Here is a 25,117-nt window from a genome sequence, read left to right on the forward strand (position 1 = left end):
CGTGACCGGGCGGAGGGGCGGCCCCGCCGGTCCTTCCGGGCGCGGCTCTTCCGGCGGGCGGACAATGCGGTTCCGAGTCGCGGTACTGGGCTGCGGTGGCGCCTGTAGGTCCCGGCGGGCCGGCGGGGCGCGACCGGCGGCCCCGGAGCGCGGCGCGGAGCGGCCCGCGGCTCCCGCTGCCCCCGCGGGCCGCGCTCGGAGGGCGGCCCGGCCCGGCCGAGGGCGCGGCGGGGCGCGGGGCCGCCCGGGGGGCGCGGCGGGCGGCCGGGCCCGGCCCGGCGCCGGGGCGGCGGCTCACGGCGGGTCTCCTCCCCTCTCTAGGTCCCTAGCCGGAGGCAGGAACGGCCGCGGGTGCCAGCGCGGGGACGCGGCCCGACGCTACAGGTACCTGCCCCTTCCCTCCCTCCCTCCCGCGGGGCCGGGCCTGGCGCGGACAGCGGCTTTCCCCGCTCTCGCAAAGGGCATCGCGTTTACATTGTTTTGGGATGCTGCGAGGGCTCCCGGCTGAGCTGTGCTGGAATATTCTTTTCCCGGACCCCGGGAAGTAGATGTGAGGGGCCGGAGCGATCCACGGTCGGTGAAGGCCGAGGAAGCACGTGCTTCCAGCGGGGAGCCCTGCACGTCCGACGGAACCTTGCCCTGGGCTGCCCCCCTCCCCAGAGAGCGGGTTTGGGGTTCACTTGATGCTCTTTTCTCTTGGACATCAGTAGTAGTTGAAACTGAACGTGTACCAAGGCAAGTCACAACTTTTCGATCTACAGCTTCTCACGATGTGGCTCTTGTAGGCCGCCAGAGACAGGCTGAATGTCTGGAATAGCTGTGGTTAACAGCACAGTATAACTCTAGCGTGGGTGCTTTAACTGCATTCATATTATAGGAATTTCCAAAGTGAAAAAAACAAACTCATAACTGGACTTCCCTCATCACTATCCAGAGAAAACACAAAAAGAAACTATTTGATAATGGCTAAAATTCACTGAAGTTATATCAGGGTGATCTGTTCCTGCCATTTATATTTGCCAAAGGCTGTTGCCTCTTAAACTTTCAGCCCTATAAACAGAGTCAGGCAGGCAGCACTGGTGGTGAGTGAGACTGGGTTCTGCAGATTCAACAGAGCCGATTGTACTGCAGAATGAAACCCCCCTGCTTCCAAACTTTCCCTGGTCCCTGGTTTTTGACATCTTCTGAAATCCTTCCCGAATTTTTGCATTCCATGCACTGGAAGATAGGCTTGATGGGTGTGATCAGTGAGGAGGTCATGTAGCTCCAAATGCTGTCTGAGCTGCAAACTGAAAAAACCCTGATTATTGACAGATGCTTCCAAAAATATTCTTTGAACAGTTGTCTTGTGTGTTCATTCATTTCACTGGGCACGATGCCATTCCTGTGTGTACACCCAGCTGACATTTCATGACCCAAGAGAGCAGTATCTGCTTTTATCTATAAACTTCAAAGCTTCCTTTCAAGCTTTATGTGGTGTTTGTAATAGTTGGGAGGTGTAAGTTTTGCTTTGTTTTGTAATTTTATCTAACCAAATCTTGCATCATTTTATTATGTTATTTCTTCACTTCCTGCAATCCCAGTGCTTTGGCAGGATTGTGTGAGCAGTGTTTCATCCAGAATCAGTGTAGTCTTATAAATTGTTAAAGCAACTGTTGAAAGTCAAAAGAATGGTACTTAGTTTAGGAAAGATCCACTGTTCTTCATTCCAAGTCCTATCAAAACAAGAACAATCTTCCTAGAGAAGTTATCTTCCAAAGAACAAGACAAGAGGCAAGGCTTCTTTATTCCCCAGATATTCAAAACAGGGAGCCTAGTGGAGGTCATTGTGAAGATTTTTTTCTGTAATCTTAGGAAAAGCCAAACAACACACAGCAAACCAACTCCTGCAGAAAAACTAGAAAGACAATCTAATGTGTTAAACCCAGTGCTGCAAACCCCAAACCTTGCTAAAAATACAGTTTCCCTTTACATCATAACTCTTTAGGATATTGCTTCAGGAGAATTTCTGTCATAGCACCTCTACTTAATATTCAGGCTTCATTACATTAAAAAAAGGTAAAAGTTATTGTAATGTGAGGTGTAAACTTGAATTTTCTTTTATTTGTAATGGTCTTTTATGTGTACTAGGATAAAAAGCATAACAGCTGATAAATACCCACTTTATATTACTACTTTAAATCTTTCTAACCTGCCTTTTAGAAAATAAAAAATACTCATTGTTTGGGTTTTTCCCTGCTGTTTTTCCTTAGGTGTGCCAAAATGTCAGAAAGATCAGATATTCTTCATTTCAAGTTTGACAACTATGGAGATTCAATGTTACAGAAAATGAACAAACTGAGGGAAGAAAACAAATTTTGTGATGTTGTGGTCCATATAGATGATATTGAAGTTCACGGGCACAAAATTGTCTTTGCTGCTGGCTCTCCTTTTTTAAGAGATCAGTTCTTACTGAACGACTCCAGAGATGTAAAAATCTCGATCCTGCAGAGTTCAGAAGTGGGGAGGCAGCTGCTTCTCTCCTGCTACAGTGGCACTCTGGAGTTCCCTGAAATGGAGCTGGTGAACTACCTGACTGCTGCGAGCTTTCTGCAGATGAGCCACATCGTGGAACGGTGCACTCAGGCCCTGTGGAAGTTCATCAAACCCAAGCAGCCGCTGGAAAACAAAGAGTGCGAACAGCAAAGCGACTCTTCTGAGCTGAAGGAACAGCAGGGGGACGATGACTCTCTGCAGCAAGACTCGCCTTGTATTCAGCCTTCAGAAGACAGCATGGACATGGAGGACAGTGATATTCAGATCATCAAGGTGGAGTCCATTGGGGAGGTAACAGAAGTTAGGAATAAGAAGGATCAGAACCAGTTTATTTCTTCTGAACAAACTGCACTGCATTCCTCAGAGCCTCAACACTTTCTTATCAACTCCACTGTTGAGAACAGAACAAGTGAAGTAGAGCAAAACCACCTCCACAACTATGCCCTTTCGTATGCCGGCAGCGATAACATCATTCTGGCCTCTAAAGATATGTTTGGGCCTAACAACCGAGGGATAGACAAAGGCCTCCAGTGGCACCATCAGTGTCCAAAGTGCACAAGAGTATTTCGGCATCTGGAAAACTATGCTAACCACTTAAAGATGCATAAACTATTTATGTGTCTGCTCTGTGGCAAGACGTTCACTCAGAAGGGCAATCTCCACCGGCACATGAGAGTGCACGCAGGCATCAAACCATTCCAATGTAAGATCTGTGGGAAAACGTTCTCTCAGAAATGTTCCTTACAGGACCACCTCAACCTACACAGTGGGGACAAGCCCCACAAGTGTAACTACTGTGACATGGTCTTTGCGCATAAGCCCGTTCTGAGGAAACACCTTAAACAGCTGCACGGTAAAAATAGCTTTGACAATGCCAATGAAAGAAACGTGCAAGACATAACGGTGGACTTTGATTCATTCACATGTAGCGCTGCTACAGACAGTAAGGTCTGTCAGCAGGCTGATGCCAGCCAGGTACTGGATGCAGGGAAGCTGCCTCAGGCTGTGCTCAGTTTAAGAAACGATAGTACCTGCGTCAATTAAGCAATTACAACTCGCCCTGTGTAGGGTTCGTGACTGAGAGGAGCAAACCGTTGGTTTGGTTTCTTCCCCAAACTAGTGGTGTGCCCCGAAAGGCTACAGGTGGTTAACTTGCAAAACCTGGCAGGTCTTCAGCCATCGCTGTTAGTCTTACTTGATATTTTCTGTGAATAGCAATCCTCCTTCAGGTTTCTCTCTATGTCTCTACTGTGGATTAAGGGGTTAATTGTTTAATTTCTCTCTGATTAGGAGACTCAAGACTAACACCTTTTGAAAGACTGTTGCTGTGGGCTGCAAGTAAACCATCTGCTGTGCAGTTAGAGGCCTCTCTGTGTCTGGGCAGATGGAGGAAAGCAAAGAGGACAAGTGTGTGAGATAACCCGAAATTTTTTTTAAAAAGCACTGGATAACTGAAAACACTCCATATACTTAAATTTAAACTTACCTCTTAAAATTACCTTTCTCTGATCTTACCCCTAGACTCCTGCAGTTGAAATGAAGTATTTTTGTGTCACTTTTTTGCCCTTTCTAAACTTATTTCAAGAAACTTTTGCTGCCAATCAGTGCTCTCTTAAAAACTCTCAGGGTTTTTAACCTCAACATGCATTATGAACAGATGAAACCCTAAATGATTTGGCAGGGTTAGCTGATCATTGCACAGAGCTGTTCAAACTGAGGATAAATTGCAGCTCTGGAATGTGAGAGGCTGGTGCCTGGAGTGCAAATGGTGACCTGTTCTTACGCTGGCATACCTGGGATTTTTAAAGGGCGCTTACCAGTGCATGTACTGAGACAAGCTAAACACTTCAAAGCTAAAAGTTATCCTCCATCTTCCATAAGTTTTGCATCACAAACCACAACAGCTGTTGGGTTTAGAGCAAAGCTGGAGTGGAGAAATACTGCTTTTTTGACACTGTGAAAAGAATCTTTTTAAAGCTGCAATGTATAACAACTCCATGATTTTGGTTTTTTTGCTTTTTTCCCCCCTTAGTTCTTGTGTGTCTCTCCTTGATATCTAATAAGGGCCACATGTCACTTAACTTTGAACAAAAATCCCTGCTATGAGAACTTAACATAAAGTTTTTTTTATTTCTTGAACTTTTTTGAAGTGACCATTAGTGTTTTACAGATCCTAGGATGAGGTATAGGTAGCACAATTTCTATAGGTTAATATATCAGCTATTGACTGTACTCAGCAATACCTCTTATATACCGCCTTAAACATCAAATGTAGCGGGAATGGCATGTTAATTGGGATTCTGGGATTATACCATACTGCTTCTCAAAAGTGCTGTGGAATTATCCACATCCCAGTCAGGCTGAAAGAAGCTTAATTCATCTGAGGCACACCATTCCCAGTAGAAGAGCACTCTTAGCACTGAAGTGTAGCATAGACTAATAATCAAATGGCTGATCCTCGGCAGAGAACTGCTGTTTGTGTTTGGAATAAGGATTTCTTCCAATGCAGCTCTTTTCCACAAGGTTTGCCGTGAGGCTGAGATTATGCTTCCTGCCTAAACGTAGTACTGTTGGTGTGTTTGAATGAGGGGTGGGGGTGAAAGGCTGCTATTGTATGGTTAAAAGTGTTAAACAGGTATGACCAAAGGTGTGTTAGAGCAAAAAGTGTTGTGTATGTCATTATCAGAAGTTGGTCTTGCTCTTCAGTTGTGTGTGTGTGTAGAAGTCAGGAATTCCTTACGCAGACATTACACTGATGGACGTTAAAACACGTTAATGTTGCAGAACGTTTTCAGGAATCCACGTACTTTGAAGTAGAAAAAGAAGGTGATTCTGTGAATCAGTTTTTGCAATTGAGTTCTTGAACTACTGTACTTGACTGTTACATGAACTCTTACATGGACAGCTATGAAGTAAGCAATGGAAATTACATCAGGGCGTTCATCTTTCAAGTTGTAGCAAATATATTTAGGCCTAAAGTCTAACTATTTGAAACTTTTTAAATTATTCAGGTTGCTGGGATAGAACATAGGTTTGCATGGGAAGAACTGTTTTTCCTCTTGAAGCCACCCATTTTCAGAGTTGTTTTGAACTAAATTTGACCGTGACAGTTGCATCTGACACTTGCATTCTGTCTTCAGACAGAATCTTCTGTATTGTTCAAACATTTTGATAATCTACTATTCACTAAATGGAAATAAGTTATAGTACTATGTCAAAATGAAGATAGATGTGGAGAACAAGAGCTTGCAGAGCCAGGTCAACGTGCTATAAGGTACTAGTGAACAATCCAAGGCAATATGAATATGGACACAAGAAAGAAAATGGTTTCCTGCCACAGAAAGGAATAAAACTGCACAAATGCTAGAAAACGTGGCAGCAAAATGGACAGTACTGAAAGTTTTGTCTATCTGGAAAGTTTTGCTTTTTGTGGAATCATGAGGCTGTAATGTTACTGTAAGGAGAATACAGCTTGTCGAAGTAGCTGTGGGTGACTTGAAGCTGATACGAAGAGACAAGGGGTTTCCTAAGAAACAAAGATATATCATTTGGTCAAGATACATAGGAGTTCAGTCCACCCTGTGCTGTGGTGCTTTGGACATCTGAGAAGGCCAAGACTGCTGGGCTGCTCAATTAAAGGCTGCTGTGGTCATTTGGCAAGAGCACAACACAAATAAATAGGAAAAAGCAGAAATGCAGAAGACTTTCTTCACTGAAAATGGACACATCTGTTGGATGAAGAGTGACTTTTACTAATATCTGTGCTTTTGGCCTGGCAAAAGGGTGCAGACCAAAAGATTTATGCAGGAGATGGCTGTGTGACTCCAGAAACGCTGGAGCTCTGAGGGCAATATGCCAATGCAAAGTGCACTGGTGTAGAGTTCATCTAAAATTTGCCCCTATATGGAAAAACAAATGAAGAGTATGGAAGAGGTATTAGAAAAGCAAAATCTAGCTAATGCTGCTTCTCTGAATTACAGATTAAAATGGAGTGAGAATTATGATAAATGGAATATGCAGAGGCAGCTCAATTATAGAGTAAGATGAACTTAATTGTCCATGTATGTAAAATGTTGTCTTCATTGCAATGTCCCAAGTAGTGAAAGATTAGATCCATTGGTTGTTGCTACTGATGCTGCATATTCAGATGAGGACTATGGCAGTTATCATAATCTGTGTGTTACTGTGTAGAATACCATTTGCTGGTAAGTGGATAGTCTCACAACTTAATGTGCTGTACAACTTCCTGCATATCCTAAAAATTACTGAAGTCTATTACAAAAGTATTTTAATAACTCCTCAGTATATTAGGATTTTTTTTTTATGTTGGCATTTTATTTATTTATATTATATAGAAGAAGGAATTTTTAGAATTTAGGTTTGCCAGAGGTTTGGGCTCACCACTTCTCTGAGTGATGGTAGCTTGTGTAGCATGTGCATGTTCCTGCAGCACATGATGCAACTGCACAGCCTCCTGCATAGATCAGGGATGAGTCTTTCCTTAATTTATTTTTCTTTTAGAATACATGTTTTTCAAGTTAGTAACTGATGAATTTGAAGTGTCAGTCTTTCTCTCCCCTAGCTTTTTGGCAAAACTTAGCTGCCGCTGAACTTCTGTTGAAATAATGTAGAAATTAATTGTGTGGGGGTGATTATCGTTTTGGAGTCACTGGGAGGAATAAAAGTAAGGAGGGAGAATCAAAATGTGATACAAACTGAAACTGTTAAGAGAACTCTAAAGTCACGTTAAATGTTAATTTTTAAAAACAAAGAGGGGGACATAGTGGTGCCTCCCGACTTGGTAAGAAGGCAGGACGGACACCTTTCCTTTGAGATTGTATAATCGATGGACTGAGCATTAGCTACCTCTTCATTGACTGGGCAAAAGTCTTACACTACGTGTCATAACCAAAGCAGGCGGGTCGGCGGCTGCCGGGCGATGTCCCGTGGCCGTGAAGAAGCCAGCAGCTCGTCCCGGCGGCGTTCGGGGCGGCGGTTGGCCGTTCCCCCGGCGCGTCCCGGCTGATGGCGAGGAGGAGCCCCGGTAGCCGCTCCCCGGGATGCCTTACGGGGGCGGACACGTCGCTACCTCTACCGAACGGCGGGCGAGGCGCGCCCCGGTGCCGGTGCGGTTTCCCCCAGTGGCAGCCGCTGTAGCAGTGCCAAGTCTTCTAATAAACGTGCTGCTAACTCTGTCTGCCGCCGCCTCTCATTTCCACCGCGGTCACGGCGCACCGGGGGCGGGCGGGCGGAAGGGGCGGGCGGGGAAGCGGTTCCGGGGCGCTGCGGCAGCGGCGGCGGAGCGGCACCGGCTGCGGGAGCGGCCGGGGAGCGGGGCGGAGCGGGATCGCGGTTTGCGGCGGGCGGCCCGGGAGCCCCGGGACAGCGGGTCCTGCCGGCGGCGGGGGTGGGCTGCGCCCGGCGAGACGCTCCGGCGGTGCCCGCGGGTCCCGCCATGGCGGCGGACTCGGAGGTGCTGCACTTCCAGTTCGAGCAGCAGGGCGATGCCGTGCTGCAAAAAATGAACCTCCTGCGGCAGCAGAACCTCTTCTGCGACGTGTCCATCTACATCAACGACACCGAGTTCCAGGGACACAAGGTGATCTTCGCCGCCTGCTCCACCTTCATGCGGGATCAGTTCCTGCTCAACCAGTCCAGGCAGGTGCGGATCACCATCCTGCAGAGCGCCGAGGTGGGCAGGAAGCTGCTGCTGTCCTGCTACACGGGCGCGCTGGAAGTCAAGAAGAAGGAGCTGCTGAAGTACCTGACGGCCGCGAGTTACCTGCAGATGGTTCACATCGTGGAGAAGTGCACCGAGGCTTTGTCCAAGTACTTGGAGATCGACGCTTCCATGGAGAGCGGTACCCAGGCTGCTGAGGGGTGCCACTCCTCGGATGCTGAACTAAGGAGCGGGGATGAGGTTTTAGAAAAAGATTGTGAAATAATCGAGATCTCTGAAGACAGCCCAGAGAACGAAGAATACCCCGTGAAACAGGAGGATGGGGATGGCCCACACCCTGCAGCAGAGAGCTTGATGTCAGAAAGGAATGATACAAAATCTCCAGAAATATCAACAGTGGAAATTGGATATAAGGATGATGAAATCTGTATCTTCAGAATGGATTCCATGAGTGTGGCAAATGTAGAAAATGATCATTTTCCTCAGCCTTGCACTTCCTCTAAAACAAATTTATATTTCCCAGAAACTCAGCACTCCTTGATAAACTCTACAGTTGAAAGCAGGAATACAGAAATGTCAGGAAATCACTTTCAGGCTTTTGTCGGTGACAATCCAGAAGGAACTTCTAGTGGGGTGAATGGGTTCCAGAGCATGGAGGATTCTGGCAGCTCATGGCGACACCAGTGTCCAAAGTGTCCGAGGGGCTTTCTGCACCTCGAGAACTATCTCAGACATCTGAAAATGCACAAACTCTTCCTGTGTTTGCAATGTGGCAAAACATTTACACAAAAAAAGAATCTCAACAGGCACATCCGGGGGCACATGGGGATCCGGCCCTTCCAGTGCATGGTGTGCTTGAAGACCTTCACAGCCAAGAGCACGCTCCAGGATCACCTCAACATCCACAGCGGGGACAGGCCCTACAAGTGCCACTGCTGCGACATGGACTTTAAACACAAGTCTGCTCTTAAAAAGCATTTGACTTCTGTTCATGGGAGGAGCAGCAGCGAAAAGCCAAACCTGAACACCATTACGAAAGTTAAAATAGACTATGATTGATAGCTGGGGAATTGTGGAGTCAGACTCCACAAAAAGCTCCTGGCTAGTGAAATTCTAGATGCAATTCCAGTTCCAGATCCCCATCTAAGGGAGAGAAGCACAAACAGGTGGCTGGTGATCCAAGACCAAGGCCTTGGAGCAGGAAACCTGCCTGCTCTGTTAAGGTTGCTATTGCTGTCAGTGAAAAAAGCTGTTTCCTAGCTGAAAGTAAACTGCAAAATACGGGAATTTATTTCATGCTTATCTTCTATTATACTGAGCATATCCTGGTCCCCCAATGATGTTTTATATTCCTTGTTTCAAGGGCAGGCACTGCTGACTTTCAGACTATTACTGATAACTGCAATAAGCTGAAGCCTGAGCCATGGTGTTGGTGACAACGGCTGAGGGAAGGGAGTGTTTGTATTTATTCAGCAAGTCAGTTGTTCCCATCCAGTTCCTGGATCATTCATGGTGAAATCATCTCCTTCCTTGCCCAAAATTTGCTAGATCTTCCAACAGAAAGAAGGTGTGTTTTCATACTCAAGTCTGTGACATATAAGGACACACAACAAACAAAAACTAATCAAGGAACCTTTCAAGTTGTCTCTTGCAAATAGAGAATTCATAAAAGAGAAAGAAACAAACAGTATTGCCTTGCAGTTTATTTGTAACTGGATAGTCCTATGAAAAGGACTTGCTTTTAGTTTTATCAAGTTCTGAATTTTTATAAACTTCTTTCTTCTAATGGTGGGGTTTTTTTCTGTCATACCAATGTTTTGCACCTGTATTTGGTAAGTTTAGTCCTGTTTGTTGCATCATAACATTTGCCTTCATTTTTTTACTGATCTTAGCTATATGTACTTGTGTGAAATTCAGCTGTGTGCTGTTGGGTAATCACAGTTTCAATGCTAATTTTGAAAAGCAGGCATTTCTGTCTGACTAGCAATGGCTTAGACATAGAGGTCTCATACCCTGATTCTGTGACTCAGTAACACAGTAATGATGTGTGTTTGCAGGACTGTGTTTGTGCTTTGTCAAAGGTCATTTTAGTTTCATCATGAGCATCGAGCACCCTGTGATGCAGTCTATCTTTGGCTGGTACATGTTTCTTCCACTTAACATGATATGAATAAAGAATGATTTCAGTTGTTTATATGAGATAATGGTACTTACAACTAGCAAAAAGCAGTAGTTCTTACTCCTGTCTGTATCACTCTTTCCTTCAAGTTTCAAAAGTGCTGTTCCAAGTTCTTGCTCTGAGTCCAGAAGTCTGGCCCAAATGCTTCAGAATCTGGCTGGCTCTAAAATCTAAGACAATAGTTTTTATGTCAGTTTGCTTTCCTTCCCTGTGTCTATAAGTGCACCAGCCCATTTGGGGTTTTATTGATCAGCTACGTGAGGGGTTGGCTGTGTACAATGTCTACCATGCGCTTTCCTGTTACTACTTGTTACAGGCACGGTCAGGTGTATGTGTGGGTATTTCCCTCATGAGCACTTCCCTGTGTGCCAGAGGGGAAACAGACTGATCTGTTGATCTGTATCTTCTGTGGGAGCAGATTCCGAGTTATTTTGGTCGTGCATGTAAACATGAGAGGGAGTTGTGTTGTGTGACAGGCCACCAGCATGTTCTGTCCAGTGGCTGCAATGTCTCAGTAAGCTTTGTGAACAAACCCTGGTCTTGTGCACATGTTCACATTAGAGGTTTTTCCTTTCCCCTGTCCATACATGTAACCATGTCCTGTCATAACAAAATAAATGAAATGCAAACAAGGCGTTGCGTCAGAAATACATCTACTTTTTTCTGATCACAGTTAAAAATTCTGTGCATACCTTAACAGTTAGTATTTTGGCTTGCTGTGTTGAGTAAACAAGATGTTGTAAACAAAACACGGTGTTTCAGTGGCGGTCATTTAGTAACGCGTTTTTCTGTCCTTCAGAGGGGTCTGTCTGACCCTCTTGTGCCATGAATTCTTCCCCCTCAGGAGTCTCTGCACCGCCGTGACCTTGGCTAAGGCTGTGTTATCACTGCGTGACCCGAGAAGCGCTTGTAGCTCCCGGCTGTTGCTCCGGGGGCTGCCGTGGTGGGGCAGCAGCGCGAGCGCTCCCCACACCCCACCGGGCCCCGCCGGCCTGAGGCGGCTCCGGGACAACCGACGTGGGCCAGAGCGCGCCTCAAATGCCCTCTTCCTCCTCAGCGCCAGCAATAATAAAGTCATCAATTGCAATTCAGAACGACAGTAAATAATCGATAGTAGCGGCGAAAGTAACCGATTAAAACTTAAAACGACAATAAATAATCGACGCTAGAAGCGAACTGCGCACGGAGGAACCGCTGAGGCGGCCGTGGCTGAGGCGCCCCACAAGGGGGCGCTGTCGGCGCCGGCCGCCGCTCTGTCACGCCGTCTCGATGGCCCCCGCTTCCCCCAGGTGGCGCGGCCCGTGCGGCGGCGCATCCGCACCTCCGTCTCTATGGTAACTCCCTCCCGCCCGCCCGCCCTCCGCGCGGTCACGTGCGTCGGGCGGCGCGCGGGTCTCGCGAGAGCGGCGTCGCGGGGCGTGGCGGCGGTGCCGCTGTCAGCGCGATGAGGCGGCGCCGCCGGGGCTCCCGCCGCTGCCTCCGCCGGGCCGCGCGCCCGCCCCATGGCGCGTGAGGCCGGCACCGCCCGACCGCGCTCCGGCCGCCGCCCCCGCCCAGCAGGTACGGACCGCACCGTACGGGTCGAATCGGGCTGGGCGGGGGCGGGCGCCGCGGGGGACGCGCTGACCCGCCGGGGCCCCGCCCGCCCCCCCTTCCCCCCCCCCCCCCATCAGCCCCCATCACCCACCCCGGTCCTTCCTCTCCCTCCCGGCGCTGCGGGAGCCGGGCGGGAGCGGCGTCGGGCTGAGCCCGTTTAGTGCGGCCCGTCGGGGACCGCAGGGGTGTCGGCGCCCGGCGGGCCCCGCCAGGCCGCGGGGCCGGCCCGGGGACCCGGGCAGCCATTTGGTGGCGGCTCCGAAATGACGGCGGGAGCAGGGCCGGGCAGCGGGTGCGGGAGCGGGAAGCCAGGGCCGGGCTCAGGAACGGGAAGCCAGGGCCCGGCTCAGGAGCTGGAGCCGGGCTGGGCCCGGGTGCGGGAGCCGGGCCCAGGAACGGGAGCTGGGCCCGGGCCCTGGAGCGGCAGCCGGGCCTGGTGCGGGAGCGGGGCCGGGCTCGGGTGCGGCTGACAGCGGCCTGCGGACGGGGCGAAGCTGCGGGGGCACTCGCGGGGCCGCCCGGCGTTCCCGGCACCGGCGAACGGAGGCAGGAGCTCCCGGTCCCCTCCCCGGCAGCCCCTTGGGGAGCCGCGGCACCGGGCAGGCCGCGCTGAGGTGCCTCCCGGCACGGGGAGAATCGCACCGGAGCCATGAATATTCCTAGGCTGTAATGCTCATGGAGCTGTGCCTTAGGGTAATGGTGGAGGAGAGTCGTGGTGGGAGCCAGGCCCTAGGACTGCACCCACCGTGTCATGTTTTAAGTGTCGTAAACAAAAAAAACACAACTGAGCAGGAAAAGCGTGTCCCGGTTCTGCTGATGCTCGAGGTGCACGGAGGATTTCCAGTTAAGTGCAGGAGTCAGCACAAAGCACAGGAAGGGCAGCAGGGTGGTGGGAGAGTGATGAGTGTTCAGTTCATGCAGGGTTCGGAGGGGAATGGCATGGATCCGTAACGAGAGAAAATAATGACAGATATTAGATAGGCATCCAGGAGAATTTCTGATCTATGCCTGCTTCATTTCCATGCAAACTTAGAATTTTGTTTGGGTTTAATTGTAGTTCCTGTAGCTTCTCTTGTGGCTGTTCTCTCATGGTCATTATAGCTGCATCATAGTAATGAAACTAAAATTTAAAACAGTTCTTTGGATTACGAGGGTGTAAATTTGCAGTTATGGCAGACAAAAATCTAATTTCAAATGAGAAGCAACCAGTACAGCTGTAAATCTTCTGAATCAATATGCTATTCTTTGACCTTTGGTCTATCCTAAACATCTGTGGAAATACTAGAAATTGAAGCATCTGTTGCTGGTATTAGTCCATGAAACACGGAAGTCTTAATTTTTGTAGTGAATCACTTTCCCAAGATCTTCATGCCTTTTTAGTGAACTTTTTCTTGTTCCTGCATTGTAAGCAAAACTTGCCCCAAGAAAAGGTGTTTTTATTAACTTGTATTTCTGTTTTGTTTGAGGTTATGGCCATTTCTCTCAAAAATACTAAATTCTAACAAATTTTAGTATCAGTGCATTAGGTATCCCAAAGTGAACTCCTGGTCTTGAGTGTTGATCTCATTTACCTAAGGATTTGTTGCTTTAAAATAGATAAAATATTTACAATATCCAGATGTTAATAGCTGATAGCACTTGTTAGGAGCATGTTGCATTTCATTTGGTGATATTTTATATACCCCTAATGGGATGAATGTACAGGGTCTCTCCTTGCTCACTGGACAGCCCTAAGGAAAGGAAAAAATTTTATGTCCACAGGCGTCTTAAGTCATTCTGTACAACCTTTAGAAAGGCTTTCCAGCTTCTATGGAGCTCTCTGTTTTCTTGCCTACATCTCAGAATAGAATTGGTATTTCATTAAAATTGTTTATAAAAATAATAAAATACAGAATTTCTCATCTAAAAAAATTATAGTTTAAACATGGAGGTCATGTAAAAAAAAAAAAAGCCTGGAGAACTAAACCATACATGTGAGTCCTTATTCAGGGAAAATATTACCAAAAAGTTAGGAGTTCTACACTGTATCTCTTCATGGAGTAACTGTGTCAAAGTAGATCTGCTTAGAAATGGATTCTCTTTCTCTGCATTCAGAGAGAGTTAAAGTGATTTGAGTGACAAAAAAAAATTCATTTATTTGCCCTTCAGTTGGTCCTGAAAAGTCAATACTGTTACAGAAGCTGCGTTGGTATCAAGCTGATGGCAAGGACAGGCTCTGCTTTCAGGGACACCTACGAAACAAAGGAAAACCCACGGTGGCATTACATAAGTATTTAGGAGACTTTTAAAATCTACTAACATGATTTGTGGTGGCAAGGGTTGAACAGGAAGGAGCAGGTGTGAACTGCTGAGGATACACTGGTGTTGGTTTGGGGGGAGTTAACCCTGAATTGAGTGAACTTTGATAGTCACTGGGTGGAAATTTATATTGTACCCCTGTTGATAGGAATTACTCTTCAGCCACTTGATTTAAGGAGGCAGAGGTGATTCAAGCTTTGGCTTTTTAACCAGTTAACAAGAGAATCTCGTAGGTGTTTTGGCAAAACGCAGTCTGGGTACATGTAAATGTTCAGGTCTATGTTTAGGACACAGAAATGGAGTGAAGCTATCAGGGAAGTTCAGGTTGGACATCGGTAAAAGGCTCTTCCCCCAGAGCATGGCTAGGCACTGGAACAACCTCTCCAGGGAAGTGGTTGTGGCACCAAGTCTGCCAAAGCTCCAGGAATGTGTGGACAGTGCTCCTGGACACATGGTGTAGTGCCAGATACTCTGCAAGAAACAGAGTTGGATACAATGTGCCTTCCCACTTGAGATTCTCTCTGATTCTTATGTCTCCAGGATTTCTATTGGTGACTTTTCTGGAACTTGAATTGAACTGCAGATACTCGCAACATGAACAGCATTACTGTTCAGTGAAGGAATTGTGTTGAAATACTATATTTAATGGTCATTAAAGACTTTACATATATAGAATTTTCACATGATGTAAAGAGATTTGCATGTGACAGATATTATGGAGTGTAGAAATAAGCAAGTCTGCTCAGTAAAGAGGATTTATTTTAATTTCAAGCCATCATTGCTAAATGATGCAAAGCTGTTACGGGGATGCCCTTCCCTAAGCCTTTAATGAAGCCAGTTTTTTAGATCTATGGATGGTGGCTGTTGAAGAGAAATTAATAAAAGATTCTCGCCTTTCCAGGGAACACATTAATACTGATAATTATATTATGTGATATGTAAGTTTTTGACCCAGTCAGGATGCTTTCAGGAGCTACATAACTTAGGAAGGAAAGCTTGAAAAAGCTGCCTCCTTGTAGGGCAAACCAACCATTAATCTGCATAAATGAAAAACTTTAATGGAGATCACTTTAAAAAAGCAAAGGAAATACTGTGATCTCTGCAGTCAACATTAAGAGCAAGTCAATATCAAGGACTCTAATTTAGTGATTAAAAATCAATTGAATTCTAAGATTTAGGCTTAAATCCACAGTAGGATTGTAATTGAACCTCAGTTGTGAAAATCCCGTATAATTTCACAAGTTTTGCAAGCATTTCATTCATCTGTAGAGAAGACTTCCCTTTGTTCAGCACTGACAGAATTATTCTATGTCTCATTCTCACCCAAGCTCTGCTTATTTGTCTTTGCTCATGGCCCACAAGAGACCTGAAGGAGTCAGCCTGAGCCGAGCAGAGCTTACACTGTGGAGGAACTGAGTTAAGCCTTCAACCCTTTCTTTGCTAAGGGGTGAAACTTGCCTGTCTGCATTTTGGCAACAGCCTAACAGAACAGCATGATCATCTAAGCTTGGTTAGTTCAGGAAATCAGAGTTTAATTATATTTATCATGTCCAGAGGTTATTGAGTAAGCATAATGATTTAGAGTAGTTTCAGAGAATGGCTTGGGATTAGGTAGCTAAAATTTAAAATAAGATTATGAAGGGCACATAAATCTTACAACTTCCATCATTTGTAAGTGGTACAGCTGTTTGAGGAAGGTTTTGAGGCTTTAACTATTTCCTTTTCCACCCCACCTTGCAATTTCATCAGATATTTTGGTCTAAAATGAGAAAATCAGTCAGTTATCATTGTTGTCATTGTCACTCTGATTCATTGCAGCCATTACTGGAACAGGAAAATACGAGCGTTTTAAAAACACAAAATTACTCAGCTGTACTGGTTTTTATTATTATGTAATTTCTGAACTTAGGCTTGTACGTTTCTCATCTGAAGTATTGCTTCTGGTAGTAGTACTACAAAACTTATTATAACTTCACTGTGTAATGATCTTTTAAGGAGGAGCTGCTGTGATGTGCAGACTGCTTCCTTGAATGTTTGGCTAGTTTCTGTGTCAACCATTTCTTTGGGATTTTTTTTGCAGGGTGCTTCTACTTTGACAGGGAAGAGGAGCCCTGTGTAGTGTAGAGATAGGTAACACATCTGCCAGAATGATCAGGCCAAGAGTAGTTGTTCTAGTGGAGGGTACTGCCTGTTAAAAACAGAATCCAAAGGAGTTCTAGTTTACCTTTTTTTTTATTTTGCTCTCCTCCTTGTGTTTGCTCAGTTTAGAGCGCAGGGGCAATATGTTCTTCCAGAGGACATCCCTGAAATACATTGTTTCTGACAAGAAGCAAGAATCTATTAAACATTTGGCTTATGCTTTTTGTAGGAGTTGACATGGTAATTAGGAGATTTGAGACTGTTTTGCTACACACTGGGGTGCAAGAGTGGCAGGAGAGCTGGCAGGCTCAATAAAGTATGGAGATTCCTCCCGGTATGGCTGCCTGAAGTTTAGGGAGTCAAGAGCTTTTCCCAGCTGTTTGCTGGCTTAATTAGATTTTTTTTCCTGTCAAAAAATCTGAAGGTCAACACATGCTTAGTAGAATCTGTCATTTGGGATGATTAAACACCCAGAGATAGATCTTTAAAAATCGGTGGTGCACACTTGAAGAATCTGTTGTGTTCATTTCCATGCTGGTCAGGAAAACAACTGTATTTTAAAAGCTCATAAACAGAGAGGTGGTTTCTTGCAAGTCTCTGAAGCACCTGTGGAAACCAAATGAGGGTATTGTCTCAGCAGAGATCCCCGCATCTGAGATAATTAATGAGCAGTGTGGACATAGGGACTGTTTATTAGGAGCTCGTTAGTGACATACCAGCAGTTGAGCTCTCTGTGTACCAGCCTCTTAAACTTTTCCCCATGTGGGTCATGACAGTCACATACTTCCCAGAGTGGTCTGGTTTGTGCTGTTACCTGTGTCTTGCAGTCAGAGAGGTGAAAAAGCACTATCAGCCCTAGGTCAGCAGTGATGTTGATATCTTAATGTTTCTGGTAGTGCTGCAAGAAGCTTTAAGGAAAGTATTTACAGACATTGCAGTTCTGTGCATCTCTGTCCAGCTGTTTCAGAAGGGGAGCAGATGTGCTAAAGGAAATGGTGGGATTCTTAACAAAGGAATCAAAAATCTTTCTAGGCCTGTTGGGTCAGTGTTTGGCTTTATTCTTATTTGTTTTGTTTTTAAATTTCCTTGGTTAAAAGACATGTGTAGCAATAGCATGGTAAAGATGGCTGGTTTTGTTCATCCATGCTAGAGCTTTGATTGTGCTTTCATAGAAGCCAGAGGAAAGTCTGTTTGTCCAATACATGGGAATTTTCTGCCTTATGTTGGAAGTGTAACCTCAGCAGTTTGGTTTTGAGAGGTTCAACTTCCAGTTTGGTGTGTTTTACTATGGGAATTCATTTGAGGCAAAAATTGCTGCATAATATTGAAAAGCTCGCTTGGATAAGGACAGCTTGTACAAGTATCCTGTTACTTAAAGGGCACTGAATGTTCATAGTACTAAATAGGATTTCTAAACAGATGGTCATAATTAACATAAAATACATTCACAGATAAGAGTCTATTTGGTCTTCTAGTAATTCTTTCAATGGTCTGTAATGGTACTTTAGCATTAATTAAACCATAGCACAGCCAACAATGAAACTGCAGTAAGGAGTTTCTGAATTTGAACACAGAGGGAAGATCTCAGCTTCCTCAGAGCAATCACCTTTTTTCTATCATCAGAGTAAAAAAATAGAATGCTAAACATATGATTAAAACATTTGTGTATTTGCATTTGTAACAAGCTTGTTCTTAGCCTTGAAGTGACCCAACTGGTCTGTTGGTTGCCTAGAGAGCCAACACGGAGGCACAACACAGCCCAGGGTGGGGCTGTTCCCTCCGGGGTGGAGCTCTCAATGTAAATTGTGATGACGAAAGCGTGGATGAGAACGCTTTTGATGAACTTCTTAGACCTGCTACCTTTTTCAGGAATGTGACTTATATAAGATCCAAAACCAATCCTCATAAAGCCATATTTTCTTTGAAATACATTTATGTAAACAATTTACTTGTACTGCTGCACGAGATGTTTCAAGAGACAAGGAAGCCATCAGAAGTTATTGCTTGCCTTATCACAGGTTTTGTCCTAAATACCTGGATTTTACATACATCAAAGATTTTCTTGCTGTGAGTTCATGGACGTAGTTATATGACGTAAGGTAGAGACATGAAAAGCAAAATTGCACACAGCAATTTCTCCCCCTGAGTGCTCCAGTTCTTGCAAGAAATGGCGGAAGTAACAGGAGAATCATAAAACTACAAACTTGTCTCTCATATTTTAGTGTTTCCTTACGGCTCTTGATATTTGTTAGTTGATTTGTATTTTACAGAAAGAGAAAATGTGTTTTTAAAAAAGCAAAGCTCGGTTTAGCTTGGTGTCTGAATAAGAGCTGCAGAAGGAAGGTGTTCTACTTAATTTCAAATGAAAATAACATTTGAAAACATACCCCCCCAAAAAAAAAATTAATGCCATTTATTGTAAGTTAAACTTATGGTAGTCTGCATTAATTTAGTTCATAAGCCTTTTTTGGTACAGTTGTTAAACTAACACAGAGTTGGGGGTTTTGACTACTTCAGCATAAAAATTTGGTTTTATTCTTTGTAATATTGAAATTGTGGTCTGTTTTTTTAATTAAAAATTATTTTAAATTGCCAGAAAGCATGTTTTAAATACTCTGTTATTCACTTACAGCTGCCAAAACATAGTACAGTGAAATAATGGTCTGCTAGCCTGCAAAACAAGTGTCCAGCTTCCACAATGCCTGTGCAGGCAGCTCAGTGGACAGAATTTCTGTCCTGCCCAATCTGCTACAATGAATTTGATGAGAATGTGCACAAACCCATCAGCTTAGGTTGCTCTCACACCGTGTGCAAGACCTGCCTGAACAAGCTCCATCGCAAGGCATGTCCTTTTGACCAGACTGCCATCAACACAGACATCGATGTGCTTCCTGTGAACTTTGCACTCCTCCAGCTGGTTGGAGCCCAGGTATGCTTGAAGCAGCTCTTTGTTTTGCCACTTTGTGTTGTTGCCTTCTGTGTGCCAGCTGCCGTATGTGTGCTGCTCTTTCTTCCTCATTTTAGCCCAAATAAATGGTGAGGCTTAACTGTGGACTCTCTAGGAGTCCATACATACTCTACAAGCAACTGCACCATTTCAGGGCCATTTCTCATAAAATGAAAATGTGTTCTAATTGTAGCCTGAATTCTGATTTTAAAAGGCTCTTGAACTGTGACTGGAGAAAAATCCCCGTTGGGAAACAGACAATTATCCGTCCCAACTGTCAGTAGAATGAGTGAACCTGCAGACTGCACTCGTTCATCTTAGCCTTTTGAGAAATCTCATTCCTAAATGTCACATGTTTGGAAGTGTCTGTTTAACCAAGTTCCAGAAGTGTGTGTGTACAATTTTTTTTTTTCAAATATGCCTGATGATGGCTTTTCAGTTGCGTTTGCAGACACTGGCTAATCAGGCCAGGAATGTTCCCTGCGCTGTCTCGTAGCAGTGGCAAAACAGTGATTATATAATCAGTACTGCACTTTATGGAGACTAAATAAGTCTGTTCTCCTTATGCTGATTCATGTGCTTTTTCATGTTACTCTCTCTCTAACACCTTGGTGGAGGCTGTAAGATGTTATTTGCTTCGCTTTTTAATGTCCTGTCACATGCCTTGACACAGCTATTGGTAATGACACTGTCAGAGTAGTTTTGTTTCTCAAGTTCACGTGTTCCTTTCATTTTTTTTTTTATGTGTCAGGTCACTGTCTTGATCTTACAGCATTTATTTTCATGGTTTCCTAACTTCTTGCAATGTATTTAAAACAATTTATTATGACTAGCATTCCCTCCGTTTTCCTTATCTGACCTTGTTACTCCAAGTTTTTTTCCACCAAGTTAAGTTTCCTGCTTCTCTTGGGAGATTTCAGCATGCCCAAATGATGCTTAAATAATTTTTTAGCTTTGCTTTATTATAGTCTCAGTAGTTCATTTTGTCCTATAGCTTCCTTTATGTGTCAGCAGTAAATCATGCCGATCTGGTATACTGATCACCTCCTCAGATCTTGTGTTCTTCATCTTCTAGACGTTGGTTATTGTTTTCTATGCTACGTCTGTTTTTAAAGTGTTGAGTAATAACAAAAACCATCTTTCATCACCCTAATCCTCATCTTGGGCCCTTTTTGTTGTTCCTTGTGCCATATACTTGCCCTGGGTGGGTCCTGTGTTTCCCTGCTCTCAGAGCAGTGCACATCTGCAGTGTTATGTAATTAATGGTGGTGTGGGTACCATCGGGGAGGTCAGCCAGGTGTACATAATTCTTCTCCCCCTTCCTCCCCCTTGCATTTTTTTAGGTACCTGATCATCAGACAGTAAAGTTGAGTAATGTAGGAGAGAACAAACATTATGAAGTAGCAAAGAAATGTGTTGAGGATTTGGCACTCTACTTAAAGCCATTAAGTGGAGGAAAAGGTGAGTCTCTGCTGAACAGTGGAATTTTGATGTAGCTTGCTTTTAACAGCTTTGTGTTTTCAGCACTGATTGTAAATGTCAGTGAGATAATACTCTCATTTTTGTACTAAAATTGCCTTGTGTCTCTTAAAGCTTATTCACACTTGTGACACTTGTTTGTGGTTTTTTAAGTTTACAAAATACTCTATTTAATAATACTGCCTTGGGGCTAACTTTGTACTAAAGCTGAACTTTCCCCAAAGGATGGCTTTGATGTCAGTTTAAGATTTTAATTAAAGTTCTTTTTGATAAAGAATCACACAGAGCTGCCTAAGAGAAGAGAAGGTACCAGTGACTGGTATCCAAGTCCTAGAGAAAGATATATACTGTTAAACAGATGTTTTTTTTGTCTCACTCGGATGAATTTGATGAGAAGCACTGCTTTTCCTCCCTTTCTCTGAAGGTGTTGCAAGCTTGAATCAGAGTGCACTGAGCCGTCCCATGCAGAGGAAGCTTGTGACACTGGTGAATTGTCAGCTGGTGGAGGAGGAGGGTCGGGTCAGAGCCATGAGGGCAGCTCGGTCGCTGGGAGAGAGAACTGTCACAGAACTCATCCTGCAGCACCAAAATCCTCAGCAGCTTTCTGCCAATCTCTGGGCTGCTGTCAGGGCACGAGGGTGCCAGTTTCTAGGACCAGGTGAGGGACGTGGACACCTGCATCCGAATATATTTAGCTGTACCTTTTCTTTACAAAAGTGTTCTGGAATTTCTTCTGTTCAGTTGAAGATGTTCTGTGAGGAAGAAAGGAGAAGGGGGGCAAAAAAAAGCCCCAAATAGTAGAATATTCTGGCTTAAAGTTTTTGGTTGTCTCCTCTGCCACTCCATTAAATGTTCTTTGAAATTGGGAGGAAGTATTTCAAAAATCCTGGCAAAGAGGAGTCAGTAAGCACATGCTGTGCACAGTTTGTAATGGAGTGTAGCAGGCTGGCTGTCCTGCTGCCTGTGATTGGAATTGAATAGCTGTCTATACAATCAGCCTAACCTCAGATGTGCATACTTTTGAAATTTATAATGATTCATATCTCTGATAGAAACTCATAGTTAACAATGCAGCTAAAGCAAGCACAGAAACAAGAAAATTCTCTCTAAAACAGAAGTTGTCCTCTCTTGATTCTGGTAACTACTGATGGCATTCCAGTACTGTTCCCATATTTATTTTATAGTTTCATGGTGTGTCACAGATGAGGTGTCCAAAAGGACAATGGCTATAAGACTGCACAGTAGAGAAAAGTATAAAAACTGCACTGTTGATGATTTATTACTGGAAGTTAGTCTTAGCTCTAAGTTTGCTGCGCTTAGAGTGGTTCTAAGTATTCTAAACTAACAACTTTCTTTAAAAGCTTCTTTTTTAGTAAAATAAAAAACAGTAAGGAATTACATTCAAGATTATTTAGATGCTTCTGCTTATCTGTTCAAATACAGTAGCCTTGCTGTTTTCTGGAATATATTTAACTTTCATTTTTGTGTGTTAAAGCTATGCAAGAGGAGGCACTGAAACTTGTATTACTGGCACTGGAAGATGGCTCTGCACTCTCAAGAAAAGTTCTGGTACTTTTTGTTGTGCAAAGGCTGGAACCAAGATTTCCTCAGGCCTCTAAAACGAGCATTGGTCATGTTGTGCAGCTACTGTATAGAGCATCATGCTTTAAGGTAAAACACCTCAATTGTGGTTTGTGCTGTGCTGCTGTTTATTATGATGCATGTGGAGATTTTTGGTTAAAGAAGGAATGTTTAACTATTACTATTTATTAGGTCACTAAAAGAGATGAAGATTCTTCTCTGATGCAACTTAAAGAAGAGTTCCGGAGTTACGAGGCTTTGCGGAGAGAGCATGATGCCCAAATTGTTCACATTGCCATGGAAGCAGGACTTAGAATATCACCAGAACAGTGGTCTTCTCTTCTTTATGGAGACCTGGCACATAAATCACACATGCAATCCATTATTGACAAGGTTTGTCAAAGGGATGATTTTAGTATCTCTGTAGGATTAGTTTTGACTCTTAAACGTTACAATAAAAATCAAAGAACTTAATGAATTAGCTTTTTGTTCATAATCCTATCAAATATTAATTAAAACTAGATTGAATTTTTTCCCTTGATGTAGCATATTCATCATATGAAGTACTTTAATTAACTTTTTGGTGTCTTATGATGAAGCTTCATAGGGCAGATTCTGAGTTGAGAAATAAAATTTCTCTCCACTGATTCTCTCTGTATGCCTTCTGAAGACACTGTATATTGCATTTAGAAACCAATGTCATGAATATCTTTTTAAGATTAGTAACTGTCAGTTGTAAGATGCAGCACACTAATGCTCCCTTTATTTTCAGCTTCAATCTCCAGAATCTTTTGCTAAGAGTGTACAAGAATTGACAATTGTCTTGCAGCGCACGGGGGATCCTGCAAACTTAAACAGGCTGAGGCCTCATTTAGAACTCCTGGCAAACATAGATCCAAATCCAGGTATGCAAATCAAGCTTTTTTTAAGCTTTTCTTGGTATTCTTCATATCTAGCAAAGTAAATTATTAAGATGCTAATCTCCAGTCCTGCTTTTGAAATTCCAATTAATGAACATAATAAACTCTTCTTCAGGGCTCTCTGAGTCCTCTGCCAGTACTTGGTGTTGTAAAGTAATGCAAGATATGCCTCTTATTTATGATACTGGAATTACTGACAGGGTGAAAATCCTGCTTTTCATAATTTTAGATGCAGCATCTCCAACATGGGAGCAGCTGGAAAATGCAATGGTCGCTGTAAAGACTGTGGTCCATGGGCTGGTGGATTTCATTCAGAATTACAGTAGAAAAGGCCATGAAACTCCACAGGTAACCAGACTTGATCATTGCATTATATCTTAATGTATATTTACTGAGAGATGCAACTTTGAAAAATTACTGTTGATTTGAAATACTTATGGCCTTTCCCATGGGATAATTGATGATACTGTTATTTACTGCATTCAGATTTTGAGAACCTAATGTTTGTGAATATGAAATGCAGAAGAGCTGGCCATAGTGAAATCCATACAAGGACAATTTAGCCCCTAAACAAGGAGCGTCCTTGTTTTTCTGATTAAAAATATAAAATGTAAAAACGTACCATGGTTGTATTTTCTGTATTTTAAGCCTACTGTTATGTGAATGTCTGATAGATGGTAAGAGGAATGTCTTGTGGTTTTTGTTGTTCTTTTTTAGCCACAACCAAATAGCAAATACAAAACAAGTATGTGCCGAGACCTTCGACAGCAAGGGGGGTGTCCTAGAGGAACAAATTGTACATTTGCTCATTCTCAGGAAGAGCTTGAAAAGTGAGTGTGGAAGACTTTTTCCTTTTTTGTCCTCCTTTTAATTTAAATCTAAGCAATCTACAGAGATTTTTGAAAACAGTTTCTTCCATACATTTGTTCATTTGGAGGGATTTGTGACTCTTAACATGACAATTCTTTATATGAAATTGATGATACAGCAAAGCAATGTCTGCAGACTAATTCCAGTTTTATTTTTTTATTTTACCCCATACAAGGTAAAATTTTCTTTCCTGAAACTGAGTCTAAACTCAGTGTCTTTCAGAGATTGGTTATATTGCCTGCAAGAGAGAATGTTAATTACATTTTAATTGATTAAGGAGTGAACTGAGTATTTAAACAGTATGTAGCTCTGCATTCTTGAAGCTGTTTTCACCCAAATGCATTTTCAAAGAACTGCAGAATGGGTCTTCTAAGAGGAGAGATCATTTTGGGTTCCAATTGTGGAAAATAAGTTTGTAGTTTTTTGGTGTCATGTTCCTCTCAATCCCTTCTTTTTGCTAGTTTTACAAATCCATTAAACTTCACAATAAGCACTTTTTATACCATCTTTTCTTCTCTGTGTTTGCACATGTTTGTTTGTAGATATCGCTTGAGGAACAAAAAAATCAGCGCAACAGTGAGAACATTCCCCCTTCTAAATAAAGTTGGCGTAAACAGCACCGTCTCAACCACAACAGGAAACGTGATCTCTGTCATAGGAAGCCCTGAGGCAACGGGCAAGATGGTGCCAAGTACTAATGGAATAGCTAATCTAGAAACTGGGGTTCCCCAGCTGATCCCCCGCTGTGCAGACACCTCCCTGAGAGCTCTGGAGAACACCAAGAAGGGAGGGAAGACTGGAGCCAATGGCCAGAACGCTTCTGGGTCCCCTACAGAATCACTTCCTGAAAAGTAGGTGACTTCTTTACATCAAGACAATATAACAGAATTCTG

General features: G+C 43.9%; 3 protein-coding genes and 1 non-coding gene across 14 annotated transcripts in view; all 4 read left to right on the forward strand.

The window, feature by feature from the left end:
• Window positions 1-11: 11 nt before the first annotated feature.
• Window positions 12-7,732, forward strand: ZBTB26 (zinc finger and BTB domain containing 26). 2 transcript variants are annotated; one of them, XM_058853416.1, is made up of 3 exons: window positions 12-104; window positions 322-384; window positions 2,253-7,732. In XM_058853416.1, exon 3 carries the CDS (start codon window positions 2,263-2,265, stop codon window positions 3,577-3,579), a length of 1,317 nt encoding a protein of 438 aa, XP_058709399.1. In that variant the 5' UTR covers window positions 12-104; window positions 322-384; window positions 2,253-2,262; the 3' UTR covers window positions 3,580-7,732. The 2 variants fall into 2 exon arrangements, with proteins under 2 accessions (XP_058709399.1, XP_058709400.1); XM_058853417.1 differs by having other exon boundaries at window positions 64-82.
• A 67-nt stretch (window positions 7,733-7,799) lies between these two features.
• Window positions 7,800-11,328, forward strand: ZBTB6 (zinc finger and BTB domain containing 6). Its single transcript, XM_058853883.1, has one exon. The coding sequence runs from the start codon at window positions 7,991-7,993 to the stop codon at window positions 9,272-9,274; it is 1,284 nt and encodes a 427-aa protein (XP_058709866.1). The 5' UTR covers window positions 7,800-7,990; the 3' UTR covers window positions 9,275-11,328.
• A 480-nt stretch (window positions 11,329-11,808) lies between these two features.
• The window catches only part of RC3H2 (ring finger and CCCH-type domains 2), a 30,968-nt gene continuing 17,659 nt past the window's right edge, over window positions 11,809-25,117 (forward strand). For all 10 annotated transcript variants that reach the window (XM_058854012.1, XM_058854014.1, XM_058854013.1 and 7 more), the window contains exons 1-10: window positions 11,809-11,954; window positions 19,060-19,356; window positions 20,718-20,835; window positions 21,278-21,511; window positions 22,349-22,524; window positions 22,627-22,827; window positions 23,207-23,339; window positions 23,584-23,702; window positions 24,072-24,184; window positions 24,767-25,075. In XM_058854012.1, the coding sequence (XP_058709995.1) occupies window positions 19,126-19,356; window positions 20,718-20,835; window positions 21,278-21,511; window positions 22,349-22,524; window positions 22,627-22,827; window positions 23,207-23,339; window positions 23,584-23,702; window positions 24,072-24,184; window positions 24,767-25,075 (1,634 nt within the window). In that variant the 5' untranslated portion in view covers window positions 11,809-11,954; window positions 19,060-19,125. The remainder of the gene's footprint in view (window positions 11,955-19,059; window positions 19,357-20,717; window positions 20,836-21,277; window positions 21,512-22,348; window positions 22,525-22,626; window positions 22,828-23,206; window positions 23,340-23,583; window positions 23,703-24,071; window positions 24,185-24,766; window positions 25,076-25,117) is intronic.
• On the forward strand, window positions 23,005-23,118 carry LOC131586804 (small nucleolar RNA SNORD90). Its single transcript, XR_009279236.1, has one exon. It is a non-coding gene; the product is annotated as a small nucleolar RNA SNORD90 (small nucleolar RNA).

Source organism: Poecile atricapillus, chromosome 20 (genome assembly GCF_030490865.1).
Source record: "Poecile atricapillus isolate bPoeAtr1 chromosome 20, bPoeAtr1.hap1, whole genome shotgun sequence".
Taxonomy (NCBI): domain Eukaryota; kingdom Metazoa; phylum Chordata; class Aves; order Passeriformes; family Paridae; genus Poecile; species Poecile atricapillus.